Source organism: Gekko japonicus, unplaced genomic scaffold (genome assembly GCF_001447785.1).
Source record: "Gekko japonicus isolate JY-2015 unplaced genomic scaffold, Gekko_japonicus_V1.1 scaffold148, whole genome shotgun sequence".
Classification (NCBI taxonomy): Eukaryota; Metazoa; Chordata; class Lepidosauria; order Squamata; family Gekkonidae; genus Gekko; species Gekko japonicus.
In genome coordinates this window covers 1,253,682-1,272,334 of record NW_015170892.1, presented here as the reverse complement: position 1 = coordinate 1,272,334, position 18,653 = coordinate 1,253,682, and the positions used below count along the sequence as shown (strand labels likewise).

General features: G+C 41.8%; 1 protein-coding gene across 1 annotated transcript; it reads left to right on the top strand.

Annotated features, from left to right (window-relative positions):
* The first annotated feature begins 589 nt into the window (after positions 1 to 589).
* Positions 590 to 12,821, top strand: TMEM184C (transmembrane protein 184C). Its single transcript, XM_015418460.1, has 10 exons — positions 590 to 947; positions 3,167 to 3,297; positions 3,385 to 3,421; positions 4,019 to 4,224; positions 6,604 to 6,678; positions 8,222 to 8,315; positions 9,155 to 9,267; positions 10,302 to 10,401; positions 11,024 to 11,195; positions 11,335 to 12,821. The coding sequence occupies exons 1-10, from the start codon at positions 831 to 833 to the stop codon at positions 11,595 to 11,597; spliced, it is 1,308 nt and encodes a 435-aa protein (XP_015273946.1). The 5' UTR covers positions 590 to 830; the 3' UTR covers positions 11,598 to 12,821.
* Positions 12,822 to 18,653: the final 5,832 nt, after the last annotated feature.

Here is an 18,653-nt window from a genome sequence, read left to right as displayed (position 1 = left end):
TGTTTACCAACACAGATACATATTAAAAGGCTGTTTTTCTGGTGTAAAATTTGGTAAATTAAATCCTAAAGGGGGGAGGGGGAGAAAATTACACAACGTGTATATGACAAGAGCCATTTTTACCCATGGAGAGAGTGGACTACCTAATGGTCACGAGCTGAGACTTCTTACTTTACACATTCTGTCCACTGACACACAACCCAAAAGCAGTACAATGTAATAGCAGAGTTACTGTAGTATGCATATATTTGTACCGTACGATACCTCACGTTTTTCTGGCTAACTGATATTGGAGTTTACTAACAAGAAAGAATACCACCTGATCACGCCTGACTATGCTCATGAATAGCCGCACGATGATGCATAGCTTCTCGACACCGAAAGGGGGCGTGCGTTTGTTTGTAAATGCCGGAAGCGCCGTTAGCACCGCCCTTAGAGTAAGCGCCTCTCTTGGACCTCAAAGAGGGCGCGGGAGGGGCGTGGCCAACGGCCGGCCTTGCTTTGAGAAGAAGAGGGGGCGTGGCCTCGGGGAGCCTGCGGGTTCTGCGGGGCGGGGCCAAAGCGCCCTCCTCGAGGCGGCTGTTGCGTGCAGGAAGGAGACAGAGACTGAGACGAAAGGAGGAGGCCGGCAGATGGGCGGGGCGGGGGACCGGGGGAGCGGCAACCGTCGCAGCGGCCGGGATGCCGCTGGGGAGCTTCTCCCCTCCGCAGAACGGCTGTGGAGCCGGCCTGGTGCTGGGCCCGTGACCCGGAGGCCGCGGCGGCGGCGGCGGGGGGGCATCCCGTCGGACCCGAGGCTGCGCTGAGGGCCTTGCTACGAGAGCGGCGCCATGCCGTGCACCTGCGGGAACTGGCGGCGCTGGATCCGGCCGCTGGTGGCCACCATCTACGTGGTGGGGCTGCTGGTGGTCCTGCCGCTGTGCGTGTGGGAGCTGCAGAAGCTGGAGGTGAGCGGGGAGGGGCCGCGGCGGAAAGGCTCCCCGAGGGGGCTCCGAGCACACACACCCCCCGCCAGACCCTCGTCGAAGGAGGGGAGCGGACGGAGGACGGGGCTGACGGACCCAGGCTGGGTTACCTCAGTCCAGCACCCCTTGTCTCGCCGGGGCGGGGCGGCGGGGACTGGTCTCTGTAGTCTGGAGATGAGCTGTAATTCCAGGGGATCCCCGGGTCCCACCTGGCGACGGGCATCCCTGGGCACCCCCCGGATCCTGGGGGTGGGCAGGCGGAGGGGTGCCTGGTTGACATCCTCGGTGGGGGGGGGGGCTGCGCGCAACAGTTAATGCGTCACGGGCGAACTTTCCCCTACTCTTTACGGAGACGCGGTTGGGGGAGTTTGCGCCCTCTTTGTAGGCCTTGGAGGCTACAGGCCGTGCCCCCGGGTGGTTTGTTCGAGAGATGGGCGTTCTTCTTCTTCTTCTGTCTGAGGAGCTTCTGGGTAGGAGCTGCCACCTAGTTCAGGATTGAGGTCACAAAAGAAAAAGGCGTCTGCTAAAATCTCGGCAGGCCAACTCGGCCTTGAGGGGCTTGTTCTGGGATCCGGGCAGTTCATGTCTGCCACAAGTCTCAGAAAGTTGAAAACTTGATCCCCGGTAACCTAGACGCAGCACAGGTGACCTGGGGAGAAATGGCAAGAAGTGGAGATTTCAGCCTCTGTATAGGTGCAGGTCTCTACAGTTAAGAGTTCCAGATGGCGAGACAGCAAAAATGTCAGGAGAGGACAAGTATCTGCAGAACAGGGAGATTCGCTTTAGTGGTAAATATTACTTCCACTAGGTTTTTAAGATGCATCAAGGTTTCTGTGTGCTGTGGCTAGACCTTAAATAGTAACATCAATCTCTGTCTTTTAGCAGTAGGTTCACAACCAGCGTTGGTAGCATCAAACACCAAATAGGGCAGTTCTTCCATTTGACCTTTTTTCATTTACTGTTCTAATTTGCTTGGTACTACTGCCGCAGATGGGCAGAGCCACTTGAAGACACTGATTAAATATATATTTTTCCATGGCATCTACTAGAACCTTTATGGCTGTTTATATAATAATGAAAAAATATATCACTGTTTTTTTTAACAGTAAAATTTAGAAGATGCATGTATATGAAAAGGCACAGGCAGTGTATACCTGGGATATACAGCATCATTATGTATGTTTATCCCTTAAATATGTGCATGCTTTTTGTCTTAAAGTATTACTTAAATGATGTGGTGGACCATACAGTCCTGGTCATTCCCAGCCAGTGAAGTACAACTAAGGCCCCGTTCATATAGAGAAGTTGCCGTGCTAAAGACACGAATGACAATTGGATTTTCGGTGCGTGATCACACCGCAACATCTGGGAAGCATAGTGCACCCGTGGCTAACCCGTGGCTTCCTGCCGAAGATGCGGAGTAAAAAACTACTGCAGAAAGCGCACTAGTTCCTGGAAACCGCGGGGCAGGGGCAGGCGTCTGATCGCGTTTCCGCTTGAATCCCGTGGCATCCGGCGCCCGTCCATGTCCTCTCGCAAATCGGATGGGTTTTTTTTAGTCTCCACAGGATGTGCACAAGCGCCCAACAGTGTATGCACGAATGTCGGTGAGGGGAAAAAAATTCCGGTTTGCCATGGAAGCGGTGCTTAGCGATTGCCGGTGTGATTGTGCCGCTTCTTTGCCACGCTTCAGGATAGCCGTGTGATCTGGGCCAATGTTGACTTTTAGTACAGAAAAAAACCCTTGTTTTCTGTGTAGCTGTTGTACTTAACTAGACATTTATCTATTCTTACAACCCTAATCAAAGTACAGCTTCAGAAATTAATAATTAAAATTTGCAAGCAAGCATCTGTTTATAGTAGAATAGATTGATCCTGTTTATATTTGCCCTGTTCTTCCTCCAGTGAGTGCAGGTTCTCTCCTTCATTTGTCCTCACTGTGATACTTTGAAGTATGTTAAGTTCAGAGAGAACCACTGGTTCAAGGTCACCTACTAAGTTTTGTGGCAAGTGGGCATTTAAACCTAGATCTCTCAGACTTGCTTAAGCCAACTGCTACATCACACCAGCTGTAATTACGGTAGGGTTGTTTCAGCATCAGCAAGTTTAGTTTGAATGTCTTTTATGGATTGCTTCACTAGTATATTGCCGTTACAGTTTAAATATTTTACTGTAATTTGCATCTTATTATGTTCTTTAAGGTTGGAATCCAAACCAAGGCATGGTTTATTGCTGGAATCTTTTTACTGATGACGATACCAATATCTCTTTGGGGAATATTGCAACATTTGGTTCATTATACTCAACCTGAATTACAAAAACCAATAATAAGGTAACTGTATCTGTGCTGCTGGAAGTTTTTCCTTAAAGCAATATAAAGAATACATTGATTAATTGCAAATGTGTTTTGTTATGACAGGATTCTATGGATGGTGCCAATTTACAGTCTAGACAGTGTAAGTGTCTTCTAGCTATCAGCTTGTTTATTTTCCTGTTCTTTGTAAGCCAGCTTCAGAATTCTGTGAACTTTGCATATGGTTTGTTTCACTTAATATACTAATCATTTTTTTTTTTGTGAAAATACAGTGTGTATGTTTGGGGACATGTCAAGATAATTTCCGTTAAGGTTAGCCAAAGAAGTAGGAGTGAAATATTTTAAGTGTATTGCTTTTATTGGATATCACAGTAAATAATAGCATGTTATACAATTGAATATGGATTTATGCACATCTATATTTAATATGGGTTAAATGTCATATGGGTGGAGACTAAGTTATTTCCTTTCAGTACATCATTTAGCATACCATTGGCATTATATACTTAGCAGCGGTGAGTCAAACAAAGGTTGTAATGGATGTTTGTAAGTCCTGTTGAATTCAGTGGTGCTTGCTTTATGTAAATATGCTCTGTATAGGACTATAAATCTTTAACTATTAAAATCTTTACTGTGGTTCTTTGCTACTGAATTTGTGATTAATACATAATCGTAACTATAAGCTTATTTGCTTACAGTGAGCATTTTTTCTAATTTCTTAATGTCTCTTTCTTGATAGTGGATAGCATTGAAATACCCCAAAATTGCAATTTATGTGGATACTTGTAGAGAATGCTATGAAGCCTATGTCATCTATAACTTCATGGTCTTTCTTTCAAATTATCTGACCAATCAATATCCAAATCTGGTATTAATCATAGAAGCAAAAGATCAGCAGAAACATCTACCACCATTGTGCTGCTGTCCACCTTGGGCTATGGGAGAGTAAGTACTTCCCCCCTCCCCCCTTTGAGTATTTGTGGAAATTGATCTAGTATGGATCATAAAATCTTGATGCACAAAGTGATTTACAGAAATAATTTATAGAAATATTTTTCATTGAAAAAAGAATTATAATAAATTGTTCTAATATAGTGACTGTAGTTGAAGGAGATTATTCTAATTAAGTTTTGGCTAAGGATCATCAGAAAATTTCTGCAAGTGAAATTAAATTCAAGTGCAGTTTACTTCTAGTACGTTTTATTTGGGATTCCACCATGGGATAATGAGCATCTCATAGTTGTGTTTATCAAATAATGGGATATCTATAATAGATATTAAGATGATCATTCAACTTGTTGCTTGCATACAGTGGAATAGAGTCTATGGATATGACTGCAAAAATACAGTTATGGTTATGTCTAGGTAGGGTAAATATTGGTAATTTTTAGCATTTGTGACCTCTCTTTTAAGAGCAGTATTTTGTGGTAAAAGTGCAGAATGGACCCCCCCCCCCCATTCTACAGCTTTTTGTGCTCTCTGCAATGTGGCTTCTGGGGATTGTTGAACCCTTGGAATATTGGGGGGGGGTATCAGAAATGTAGTACAGCTCAAAGTAAATTAGCAGATAGAACCTTAGGATTCTACCTTTAAATTGGCCAGAAAATGACTTAATGGTTATGTGAGATCATCTGCTTTGTCAGTTGGTTTGACAGTGGATACTTTTACAATTAGTGGAGTAAAATGAATACCCGATGCCTTATCTTTTCCCAGTATTTGCAGATTGCCTCTGTCGCAAATCCGGAAGCTGCAGCTAGTGCAGAATGCTGCAGCCAGGCTGTTGATGGGTCTTTACAGGCGAGACCGCATCCGGCCTGTGCTGCAAGCGCTGCACTGGCTGCCTATAGCATACCGGATTCGCTTCAAAGTGCTGGTACTTACCTTTAAAGCCCTGAATGGCCAGGGTCCTGCCTATCTAAGGGACCGTCTCTTCCCGTACGTTCCCTCAAGAGCACTGAGATTGGGGATGCTCCATCGGCTGGTAGTTCCAGCCCCCCGAGCAGCGAGGTTGGCCCATACGAGATCTAGGGCTTTTTCGGAGGCGGCTCCTTCCTGGTGGAATGAGCTCCCGGAGGAGATTCGGGCCCTGCGGGACCTAGTGCAGTTCCGCAGGGCCTGTAAGACGGAGCTCTTCCACCAGGCCTTTGGATAGGAGCCGCCGCCACTACCATCGTACACTACCTTCGCTGTATCGCCCATCCATCAGACCCTATGAGGTTGATCAGTCTGTTTGAGCTGTGACGCTTTTACCATTAAGATCGCAGGCAGGAAACAAGTCGCTGAGCATTCTGTAAACTCTATAGATTGTATAGATTTTAGCACCAATTTTATTGTATGAAAAACTGTTTTATTGTTTTAGTATTTATACGATGTTGTTAGCCGCCCTGAGCTACTGGATAGGGCGGGATAGAAATCCCAAAAATAAATAAATAAATAATCACTAAAATGCAATGTTCATATGAGACTTAGCAAGCCATTAATTGCATTTGAACAGTAGGTGGTCAGTGTAAAGCTTTAAAATGTGTGTAATGTTGATGAAATTGTCAAGAAGTGCTATGTATAAACTGTAATGGAAAAGGATTCTTATTTTTTTAAAAATTAAGAGCTGCATACATTTGAATGCATTTGATTAGCTGAATTGCTGGAAGAAAACTCATACATTTTGTAGTACTGCCACACCAAGAAAAATGTATGCAGTTGTATGGGAGCATTGTTGGAGATGCAAACTGATGGATACCTCTTTTTACTCATAAGATGTTCAAAGGTGAAAATATATTGGGACAAGTTGGGTTACCTAAGAGGAGCTGTGAGGAGGAGATGTTGAATATTAGTTGGAAGCTTCTTTAGTGATGGTTAGATGGTAGAATAGAACAGCTTGTTTTCTTCAGACAAATCACTGAACTGTGGCTTAGGATTTTAATAAATATATTTTAGGGATTCCTGAAATGAGAAAATATACTCAACTGATTATTTTCTGTAATTTGTTCTATTAACTGTTACAAAAGGGTTAAACTGCAGGAGTCTAGCATGAAATTCTAGCTGTTACTTTTTATATACATGGATTGAAAAATACATAATGGCTTGTGAGGGCTGCTGTAACTCTTACAAATGGTTTTTATGTTTTCTTTGGCAATAAAATGTTATTTTGATCTCAGTTCTCCACTGTACTGTATTTGAGAAGGTAGTCTTTGGAACAACTCTTTGGCTACTCACTTTGGCTATGAAAGACTTATTAAGACTCTTGATGTAAATTGTGTGACAAAAAACATGTAGCAGCTTCTGTTGCTGTATTGTACTGACACCTTTTGTGTGCCGTTTTTGCAGGGCACTGTTGTTCAGATGCAAGCTGGGTGTTTTGCAGTATACTGTTGTCAGACCATTCACCACTATTATCGCTTTGTAAGTGTTGAGAACCGTGCTCCTATATAATGCTGTGTATAGATGATATTCTGTGTCACTTTCCTGTTCTTTTCAACCATTTTGCATCTTCCTGTTCTGATGATATTGCAGTTTCCTCTTCCTTCTAGTGATAAAGATGTAGTGGCATACAAGACAGTGCTATGGAGCTGCCATTGAACTTTTATTTTCTTTTAGCCGTAAGGGGCTATTAGCTAATTTGTATGAGACTTCTAGTGTAAGTGCTGTGCATGTGGAACACTATGAAGAGTGGTGCTGCCTACAGAGCAGGTGCAATGTACCTCTGAGGTGCTTAGCAGTTGCTATTTGCTCCAGGTGACTGTCAAAACTTTATGGTTGCCTTTGTAACAGATGATCATCTAGAATAGTGGCTCTATCTGATCTCAGTGGAGCCTGTCTAGGCTGCAGTTCTCCTCTTTATATTATATTATTATCTTTATACTTGATTACCTTGCCATCTTTTATGGAATCACTCAAAGAGTTTCTCTATATGGGGACAGTGACCCATTTAAATAATCCTTAAAATAACTTTTGGTGATACTAGCATATTACACTATTCTGATTCTTTCTCATAAAAAGACCTACCATTGACCAGCTTTCTGGTGATGTATTTAGACAGATTATAAGTACATATGTATTTCAGCCAAGGATTGGTCTATAGGTACAGTTGCCAGGCATCCAACAGTGACCAACAAGGAAAATCTGTAGTATATTGTGCTGTAGGTATACTGTTTTGTTCTAGGTTGCTGACAAGATGCTGAGATTAAGCATTAGGGCCATGAGTTGGAAAATGTGGTTACCCCAGGCATTCCATTCCCTGAGCAGATTAAGCATTAGGGCCATGAGTTGGAAGATGTGGTTACCCCAGGCATTCCATTCCCTTATGTAAAACCCCCTCAGTGGACAGTGAGCACAAAAGAATTATATATACTTTGTTTGAGAAAAAGGAATAGAGAAGACTGTGCCTCTGACTTTTAAAAATACCCAGCCAAAATGTGGAGACCATTGGTTATGGCACATGCAGGCCAGACTGTTTGCCAAAAACAAGTCATCTTGCATGTTGCGTGCAGTACAGCAGTGTTACATTATGAGCATTCCCAATTCGTGCTCCACTTAAAAGCACTTTAGTACTTTGCCCTTCTGTTATAGTAGGTTAAATCTTTTATTGATCAACTTGGGTTGCTGGTAACCTTAAAAATCTGATGATTAAAAATTCTTCTCTGTAGAATTTGTTGATGAATTTCCATACCAGAAGCATGCAGTAATTTTCTTTAATGCAGTAATTTATGTAAGATTTTGAGAGAGGCTTTGGAGGCTGTGGCAAACTGGATTATTTGAAACTTCAGAGTAAAGCCACACATAAGCCTGCATTTTGATCTTGATTCTGTCATTTTTGCTGAGACCATTTGGAAATAGAAAGTTGTGATTAATGGAAATATTCTTGCTGACTTCTGCCAGTGGCTCATGAACTTATATCATAGTTCCTGAGTTTTTTGAACACTTGTTTGTGTTTAAATTCTTTCAGAATCTGTGAACTTGTTGGCGTATATGATGAAGGGAATTTCAGCTTCAAAAATGCTTGGACATACTTAGTCATATTCAACAATATGTCTCAGCTTGTGAGTAACAGTGTTTACTGTGTTTTGGATTGAAGTTATCATCATGTTTAACTTGTATCTGGTTTTCAATTCAAGATTTTATTAAAAGTTATACTGGCAGCTCTGTGAAAAATAATCTCAAAAAATGGAAAACTATATATATATATTTTTAAAAATTTATATAGAAAGTTAGCTGAGAGATCATAGTTTGAGGATGTGCTACTAGTTTTACTTGGGCACTGGTTCTTTGCCAAAGCTGAATATGCATTGCCCTTGGTGCAAAGCTTATACAAAGTTCTGATGTGCATTACTCTTTCTAGAAAGAAGCTCAGACAACTTATACGTTTATACAAATATATATGGTTATTTCATACTAGAAGATTTGTAGGTAGCTTTGCTCTGGAAAACTCTTTGATACCTGCTTGGGGTTGTTTTGCACATTTTTAATGACTGGCGTGAAGAGAATTATAGTGCTAGTAAGAATAAGATAAGCGATTTCCTTGTTGTCTGCTTGTAAGGGAAAAAACCCCATGATCTACAATTTGGTATTGGAAGCATTATACTAAGAAATGAGTTTGGTGCTTGAGGGGGGCAGTGGGAGAGCTTCTAGTGTCCTGGCCCCACTGATGGACCTCCTGATGGCACCTGGTATTCTTGGCCACTGTGTGACAGAGTGTTAGACTTGGATGGGCCATTGGCCTGATCCAACATTGGCTTCTCTTATGTTCTTATGAGTGTAAACATTTGGAACAAGAATAGACTCAATATTTGCTTTGCTATACAACTTACTAATTTTGTCAAAAGAAAAACCTGCATTGTTCAGATATTTGAGTTCTAAGAATTTTATCCCTCTATTTTAGTTTGCCATGTACTGCCTTGTATTGTTTTATAAAGTACTGCGGGAAGAACTAAACCCAATCAAACCTGTGGGCAAGTTTCTGTGTGTCAAGATGGTGGTTTTTGTTTCTTTTTGGTAAGTGAAATATTTGTAAGCAGAGTTACAAGTTGCATTGATTTTGTTAAAAACAAAGCTAAATATTAAAATAATGAAGGGAATTGGTGCTAGTATATAAATGTCTAAATATGCTAGGTGTGGTACAATAATTAAAAGGTAAGACCAGCCCTGTCTACAAGCTTCCAGTTGTCTTTGTGCTTTTGTTAGCTAAAGAAATGATTATAAACTCATAAAAAAACAAAAGCATGATCCATCCAAAGGTAAACTATGCACTTCTAAATTTTATTTATTGCCACGTGAGAGATTTATCTGGTACATGACTCACCCATTAAAATCAATGAGAATTTAAAATGCTTGGACTTTGCTGCATTGGGCCTTTTGAATCTTACAGAAAGTGAACAGCACTTTCTAGTTCAGCGCCAAAAGTGTGTGTGTGTGCAGAACACAATTTTATCTGGAGAAAGATCTGTTCTTTCTAGGAGCCATCTTTCAGCCAAGTACCAGAGTTTCTCTAGAGCTTCCTTTATCCTGGCTGATGTGTGTTCACTGTTCCTGTGTGAAGTCTGACCAGAATTTGCCAAGTCCCATTCAAGTACTTCACTGGTGTGCTGTATTATTGTCTTTGCATTTTAACTGCCACAGGAAGTAGTGGTAGCTACAAGCATAGCTTTAAGAGGAGATTAGATTAACATATGGAGCAGAGGTGCTATTAATCATAAGGTATAAATGGCTATTAATCATAAGGTATAAATGGAATACTATCTCTGGGGCAGTGATGCTCTGTATTCCTGGTGCTTGGGTGGCAACAGTGGCAGGGCTTCTGTAGTCTGGCTCTATTGGTGGACCTCCTGATGGCACCTGGCTTTTGGCCACTGTGTGACACAAGAGTGTTGGACTGGTTGGGCCATTGTCCTGATCCAACATGGCTTCTCTCATGTTCTTAATACTTTTCTGACTTGCTTACAGAGTGAACCTGTCTCTTAACAGTGTCTCTTACAGAGTTTTGAGCACAGTGATGTCCTTAACCTTTTTGTTGCCAATATTTTTTATAGGCAAGCTGTAGTTATTGCATTGTTGGTGAAAGTTGGTGTTATCTCTGAGCATAATACATGGGAATGGAACAGTGTAGAAGAGGTGGCAACTGGATTACAAGTAAGTAGGAATAGTGGTTGTGAATATAAAGGTGAACAAAAACACTCCTCTCGTTTTAGAGAAATAAATCGTTACCTTTTCAACATAAATATTATGACTGCTCATTCAGTCATTTGCAGTGGAATTCTGTGCGGAGTGAACTAAACATAGGATTGCGCTGTTAGTGTGAACAACAGTTTCCTTGCTCCACAATACATAACTATACATAACTATTTGAATGCAAACTGGTGTTTCAGTGTGGATACAGTAGTGAGTGTTACTGTTAGCAAGCTACACTGCTCGCTTTCTAGGGCATCCTTCTGGGCTGTATAACTTGGTTCTTGAAGGGTGCCATTGTCCTTGGTTTTGTGTCCACTATCTGATTAAATGGGAAGACATGGTAAAGAAGTTACAGTTTTAGTAGACTGCATAATGTTTGTAGCCCATAATTTAATTTGACTATGAGGCTCTCGTTGGCTGGCAATGCCTTAGATATCATATTTTGCATTAAAGTTTTGGGATGCTATTGTTCCATAAAATAATCATCCTTTATATCTGAAGAAGATCCTGTGAAGAATATAAGGCAAATCTGCAGTTGTGTCATGAAACATTAGTGAAATTCTCCCTCCCCCTTTTATTTCAGGATTTTATCATCTGTGTGGAGATGTTCTTTGCTGCAATTGCTCATCACTACAGTTTTTCCTACAAGCCTTATGTGCAAGAAGCGGAAGAAGGCTCTTGCTTTGATTCCTTTCTTGCAATGTGGGATATTTCTGATATCCGGGCAGATGTATCTGAACAGGTTCGCAATGTTGGTAAGTGATGCATGCAAGTAAAAAAATGCATCTCTAGCAAATAAAACTGATATATTTACTAACATTTATTTTGCCAATTTTGTACTTCTCTAATTGTGTCAAAGCCAAGAAAATCTTCATTAAAATGTCTTGTCTTCAGGAAGAACAGTATTTGGTCAACCAAGAAAAATGTTTTTTGGTGAAGATCATGAACAGAATGAACATACAAGTTTACTGTCTTCATCCACTCAAGACCCTATTTCTGCTTCCTCTTCCATACCATCGTCTCCTGTGGGTCACTATCAAGGGTTTGGACACACTGTGACTCCAACAATGCCTACTGAACCAACATCTGATAGACTCTATAACTCTTTGGAAGAGAGAGAGAATTCTGATATTCCAACAGAAAAGATTGTGGATTAAATTTGCTTAAACCTCAGACTGCCCTCCCATTCTTCCCAGAAATGTGTCAAGCTCTGACAAAACACTACAGAAGACAAATTAGCACAGACGATTGGAATTCCAGTTCAGTACTGATTCTTTGAATTATATATATGGAATGGAGTCTCTTACTATGCTGAGGTGAAATGTATGTACCAAACATAGTTATAAGACTTCAGGACTATGATATGACATGTATTAAATCATTGAATTAAAATGGTAAAATAATTTATGGAGCATAGTTGGAAACCTTGAGCACAGGTTTGTAATGAAATTCAGTTAGATGAAGAAGGTATGCAGTTTAATCCAGAAACCCAGAGGTGAGGCCAAAGATTTTTCTGATTTCTCCTTCAATCCAATGAATCCTTCAGACTTGTACTTGTTCCATTCCAGAACATTATCTTGAATGAGTCAGACTTCTTACAGAACTACTAAGTTGGTAGTCCTCACCTGTGATCATGTTCAGTACCAGCATGCTTGTTCCACAGTCAAGCTAAGCAGAAGTGCTTGAAGTTAAACTGCATACATTTGTTGGCTTGCTAGTAAAGTAACAAAACAGCTTCTGCTACCTGTTCAATGGATTTGCATTGGAAGTTGCTTTAGAGGGAGTGAATTAAAAGGCATCTGAATTAGTGTTACAAAATCGAATTATTTAACACATGGAAAAAACCCTGCTCAGTCCTTTGTTTCTGGAGCAGTCTCTAACTTCATGTAGTATATTTCCCACTGTTTATCAAATGTGTATTCTGTGATATGGATACCGTTTTATCGGCTCTTAATCTTGAACTCTTAGTCAAGATTTATGGAAGGCAAATATACTAAGTAGAATAAAGTTATTTAAGTAACACTAATGGTGTTAGATAAGGAATGTAACAAATTAGTGTTCTAAGATTTAATTGCACATCTGACTAAATGAAGAGGGTTTTCTGATCCATTATCACATTTGTACTGCATTGCATGTTTGCCATCTTACTTTCATGTAGAAAGCTGCAAGCAAGGTTTGCATTTTTAAGTGGCATCTTCAGAGGGAGAAAACCCCTATTTTTCAGGATTTAGATGCTCTTTATAAAGCCCTGGAGGTTTTTAACATATTTGTGGCTGTTACAATGAAATCTTACAAGTGCTTATGCGGTACTAGTGTGTCTTGTAAATATTTAGCCTTATTCACTAGGCTGCATATTTAATGGCTAAATGGTGCGTCTTTAAACAGGGAAAATAGGAAATCATACTTATCTTTGCCTTTATTGTATATAAGCAAATAAAATTTTATTTAAAAGCTTATTTTGTATTCTGCGTTGTTGTGAATGCAGAAATGAAAAAGCAATTGTTTGACCTTCTAATTTACACTTCAACAGAAGTTTAGAACCCCAGAATTGCTTTTTTAACTGCCTGAAAGCAAATCAGAAACTTAATGTGAGATTTTTTTAACAGATGACCAAAATAGGTGCCCCATTCTAAGTGACTTGACAAGCATTGTTGTGGGCCCCAAAGGTGTCACAACCACAACCAAGAAAAAGGTGTTCAGGTTGAGTACCTTGTAAACACTGCTCTGAGCTGCCAGCCTGTATTTATTTCATGGAGTGGATTTCTAATGATAGATGCACAGTATGATTTCTAATTGTAGAGAAATGGCTGTTGAGCAAGATCAAAAAATGCATAATGTCTGTGTTTCCTGGATTTTCATTAAGTATAGCGGTACTAAAATACCATCCTCATTCCTAATCTTCTAAATTGTGGATCTGTTTCTGCTTCTTAAATCTGTCATTGGATATGAATTTATGAATTCTCCGAAAAAATAATTAGAATATTCATGCTGTAGCTGAGATGTGTTCATACAGATGTGTTCATACAGATGTGCACTTAAGAAATTTGGTTTAATGGCAGAAGTCATTCTGGAAATATCAGAATACCCCTAGTATTTACCTTAATGACTCAATAACTCTGATATGGCAACATTGTAACTGGTTGTTAGGAGTTCAGAGGGTCGAAGCTTGGTGTGTACACATATTGGAAATGTGAGTTAAGTACATTGGAGATTCTATTCATACTTGTTAGGAGCTGGGCCAGGGACGGCACAGGCTGCACCGTCAGAACATGGAAGGAGTAAGGCAAGGGCGTCAATTCAAGCAGTATAGTGGAACTCTGGTTCAAGGTCAAAGCACAGAGTTGAGAGCCATCAGTAGTCTGGTCCGAGGGTCAGGCTGTACAACAAGGTCTGGAAGTCCAGGAGTTATCCATGGGCAGGTTCAAGGGCAGAGTCTGGGAATGGTCAAAAGAGTGGCAGGAACAAGGCAGGATCTGATAGAGTCAGAGAGCTTTAACTACTCATCTTTGCAAGCAGCAGCAAGCAGATGGCATCGGGAAAGCAGCAAGCAGCAGCAAGCAGATGGCATCGGGCCAGGAGGCATGCACTTTGTCATCTCTCCTGTAGGGTTTGTCTGTGGTGCTCTAAGGGTATGGGTAATACTGATACCGTACCAGTTTGGTGTAGTGGTTAAAAGTAGCAGACTCTAATCTGGAGAACTGGGTTTGATTCTCCACTCCTCCATGTGCAGCCAGCTGGCTGACCTTGGGTCAGCCACTGTTCTCAAGAGCAGTTCTCTCAGAGCTCTCTCAGCCCCACCTACCTCACAGGTATAAATCCAGCTCTTCTTCTTCCTGGGGAACTGGAAAGGACCAACTGAGTTTCACCTGTTGAATTGGGGCTGGAGGGTGTCAGTGACTCTGCACCAGCTGTTAGCTATGGACCCTGACAAGCCTGCAGCTCATCTTTCTGCTTGCCAACTTCTGCTGATTCAGAGCTGGCTACATGGGGCTCCTCTTCTCCTGAGGAGATGTCACTATTGTTGAACCTTGGCTGACTCAACACATCTATTTTACTTTTGTCAACAGTTCTTCATAATGTTCATCGTCATGATTTAATTGTAGTTGAATTGCTCATTTTTTTGCTAAAAATGTCAAGTTGCATGTTGCATAGCTGTTTAAATTGATAAGGAAACACAATTTGTTGAAAGTCACTACTATGTAAGGATTTTTTGGGAGGTGTAGTAGTGTATGTAAATGAATCTTGCTTTGAATGGTGGAAGTTTCTACATTTTCTAAACAATAGTTCTACAGGCAGTACAGTCCTATTCTACTTCAGTGGAGAGGAAGTTATCCTTCTCTAGGTTATGCTTACTACTTGTTCCAAGGCAGTGTTTTTGCAAATTAAACGGATCCCTAAGAAGAGTAGTAGGACCCCAGTCAGAAAGCCCTGCCTGCTTCAGGCAAGACTTACTTAGCCAGCACCTTCTTGGAGGCCCAAAAAGAGAGAGAACCTAGTTTATTGGGGCTTTTTGGGCTAGCTGCTTCCAGCTATTTACTATGCCCAAGGCAGTTTAACAAATCAACTGCCTCAGCAGCCTTAAGGCTTCTTGTGGCAGCGACCAAGAGGAAGAAGGCCAAGGCTCCTTTAAGGGCTGGTTCTTCACTGTTCACCTCTCCAGAACTGCCCTGGGGTTGTGGTGATAGGCAAGGATTGCTTGTTGATGATCCCCCAGAGTTTATCTCTGGCCCAGCGGCCACCAAGGCTTCCAGATGGGCCTTTTCATCCCTCTGGGGCATCAGCTGGTGTGGGTACATAGGTGGTCTCTCACCAGCCCCCTGCTTCATTGTTGGTATAGGTAGGCCCCCTTGTGGTATGGCTGGGATTCCCCTCCCCCAGCTCCACAATGCCTGTGCAGGCAGCCCAAAGCAGTGCAGCTGTGGCAATTCCCTCAGGGCTGCCTCCCCATATAGTGGGGATGTCACCCTTTCCATTTTATGCAGGTTTCCCACCCATCCTAAGCACCTTTGATTAGTCACAGCAGGGCTTCAGAGGCTTCCCTCAAATGCCTATGTCTTCAGAAGCCGCCTCTGGCTCCCAGGGCTTTGTTCCCTGGTAATATTCTACTCAGCAGCTTGCAGTTTCCAAAGGGAAAAGTGGGAGGGCAGGCCCTGTTTAGAGGCTCTGTAGTGGCAACACACCCTTCATTCAGATTCCTTCCCAGGAGGCTTCCTATATATCAAAAAAGATGCCTTGGTAGGAGCTGAAAAGGTGCTGAGGTTCCTGTCTGATTGTTTCCAATTCCTCTCCAGAACCCAGGGGAAGGGCCCACTCTCATATGACTTGGATTTTCCACCATATGTGAGGCCAATCAGTATGTGCCCCACAAGTATGATGCACCACTACCATCAACTGGGCATAATGAGGAATGACACAGAAACCCAGTCTGTCCTATCTGACAAAAAGGGGGAGGGGTCAGGGAGGACATCCCTACACCTGAAATTTATTTATTTGTTCAATTTATACCCCGCCCTCCCCACGGAAGCAGGGTCAGGGCAGCTTACATAACAGATAAAAACACATAAATAATTAGAACAATCATAAAACCTTCTAAAACAATTCAGTATCAAAGTGCTGGTAACAGATCTATACTAATAATATTGCTTAAAGATGGCGGTAATAGTCATGTCAATATATTTGGTGGTCTGTCTTGATGGTCCATGTAATGATGCCTTGTTTTTGTGGGTGTTTGGTTGCAGGGATGTGATAGATAGACTTGAGTGGTTGAGAGAGGCAAGTGTGGTATGATTGGTGGTTGACAGAGAGGGGGAGGGGTTTCGGAAGTGAATCTGGTTGGATGAGTATGTGAGTCAGTCTAGTTTCAGTTAGATGTTGACAGTTGATGTTCAGACAGTTCTGTGTTGAAGCAGTTAGAAGTGGACAGCTGCGGTTGTTCAGTGAGAAAGAGAAAGAGAGCTGAAAGCTAAATGTATAGGACAAAGTAAAGTAAAATTTAAGTGAAGTAAAGTTAAAGGAAAGTCTGAGAGTCATAACAGACTGGAGTGAAACAGTGAACATATAAGGCATTGAGATAAACAAGTGTTACAAAGTTACATGAAAAGATCCCTGTCAGTGAGGGAAAAGATTGAGTGTGATACCAAAGAAATTGTACATCATTTACACATTACTAGTTACGTTGTATCACCCTCTTATTTAGTATTTATTTCAATAAATCCTCTTTTATTTAAGTTTATACCAGCTCTGAATGAAATACTTCTCAGGACCACATAGTTCCTCGTAAGCCTTGAACTCGGTCTACCAAATTAAAAAGAGCATAAAGGTTTGGAAATCCTTAAAATTTCCTGGTGGCAGCAGAATCTACCCAGTTAAACATAATAAAGAGATCATTTAAAGTGAACATAGTCCTCCCCAATAAGGAGGACGTCACAGTCCACTACATTATTCCAGGCAAAATACTTTACAAGACTTTCACCCAAAGTAATCCAAGCACTCACCTGTAAACATGATTTCTCAGGTTAGGTTAAATCCTTGGCCTCTTCCAGTCTAGATGAGTGAGACTTTAAGAAACTGTTGTTGGTTTCATTGGTTTGCCCCTTTGAGCATTTTGAGGAAGCTATGAGCAGAATGGGCTGTACCTAATTCAGGCAACAGCTTGTTTACTATACAGCTAAAAAAACCTCCACTCCCTTCCTGACTCTGTTATTGAAAATTTAAAAGTCCCCTTGGTCAATATGCTGGTGGCTGCTCTGCCTTCTGGGGCTGTGTTATCTAAGGATGGAGAGACTGCTTTAAATGATCCCACAGACAGAAAAAATGAAGTAGCACTGAAGAAGTCATGTGAAGCCTTCTCCCTAGTGATTAGGTCTTCTCCCCTGAGGCGGAGGCCATCTTGTGGGTGATTCCCATCCACCATTCAGGGAGGCAGGAACAATTCAAACTTCCTATTTCCTGTCGTGGGAGTCACCCCAGGCTCAGTTCATTTCCTGCCTCAGTAGGGAGAGCAGCTTGTTAGGTTAGCCTACCAATCTTTTCAGCTTTTACTCGATCTTGACTCCTTCTCTCATCTAACTTCTTGGCCCTCCCGGGTCATCATCATCTTTACGTTTGTCTATTATTTCTGTTATTCACAGTTACCTACAGAGAGAAGTGAGTCAATCAGATTCCTATCAGATAGTGTTATTTCTTCCTGTTCCATTTATCTGATTCTATTGTTACCTTTAATTCTTATGATTAATAACCTATATTATGAGTTATCAGATTCCTAGAGTATTTTCAGCTTAGAATACTGCTTTCAGAGCACCCAAGCTGAGCCTGGGTGACTCCCACCACAGGAAGTTTGCATTGTTCCTGCCTTCCTGAATGGCGGATGGGAATCACTCACAAGATGCCCTCCAAGCCTCAGAGGAGAAGGACCCTTCACGGTGAGTTCCAATGGTCGTTCTGCAGTTCTCTCCAATTTCTGCAGAGCTGTTGTGACACGGGTGGATGACCTCCTATGAAACCTGAACCCAGATCCTCTCACCCACAAAAGGACATTGCTGAACATCAAAAGAGCAGCAGCACTCACAGTGGACACCTTTACAGTTCAGTGCCTGAGACCAAGCAGCCAACATTGTTACTGCAATCTATGGCTTAAACATTGGAAGGTTGACCTCCTGTCCAAGTCTAATTCTCTTGACTGAGAAATTCTTTAGCTGGTAGCTTTGTGGATTTGGCTTTAGAAAAGGGTTTTGGTCAAAACCAAAGAGAAAGGCAAAACTATGTCATCTAGCACCTCTTTCACTTGGAAGAGCTCACAAGGTAACTTTCACTCCCCCTGCTCCTCTTTCAGGGGAAGGCTTAATGGAGACCACAGAAGTAGCAGGCCATATTGGAACAGAAACAGGTCCTAGCCTGCAGCTTCCAGTCAGCCCAGAGCAGACAATCGTCAGTTCAACAAAAAGTCCAGCTTTACCTGACTGTGTGATATGTTGGTTTCAATTATTCAGCCATGTTTGGAGCTGATCTACACAGGACAGATGGGTCAGGAAAATTATTCAACATGGTTACAAAATACAGTTTGTAAGCTGTCTGCCATCCCTTCTTCCAGATCCAGGAACTCAGCAGCATTCCATGACATCTGAGGCCATAGAGCATCTCTTACAAGTTGGAGCCATAGAACCAAGTCCCTTAGGATCAGCTTTTCAAAGGCCCGTACTCCATCCTTTTCCTGG

Excerpts from the sequence above, each read along its gene's own strand:
- TMEM184C (XM_015418460.1), top strand. The coding sequence starts at position 831 with ATGCCGTGCACCTGCGGGAACTGGCGGCGCTGGATCCGGCCGCTGGTG. Across the intron at positions 8,316-9,154 it reads TCAACAATATGTCTCAGCTT|TTTGCCATGTACTGCCTTGT; the intron begins GTGAGTAACAGT and ends CCTCTATTTTAG. Across the intron at positions 11,196-11,334 it reads TGAACAGGTTCGCAATGTTG|GAAGAACAGTATTTGGTCAA; the intron begins GTAAGTGATGCA and ends TCTTGTCTTCAG.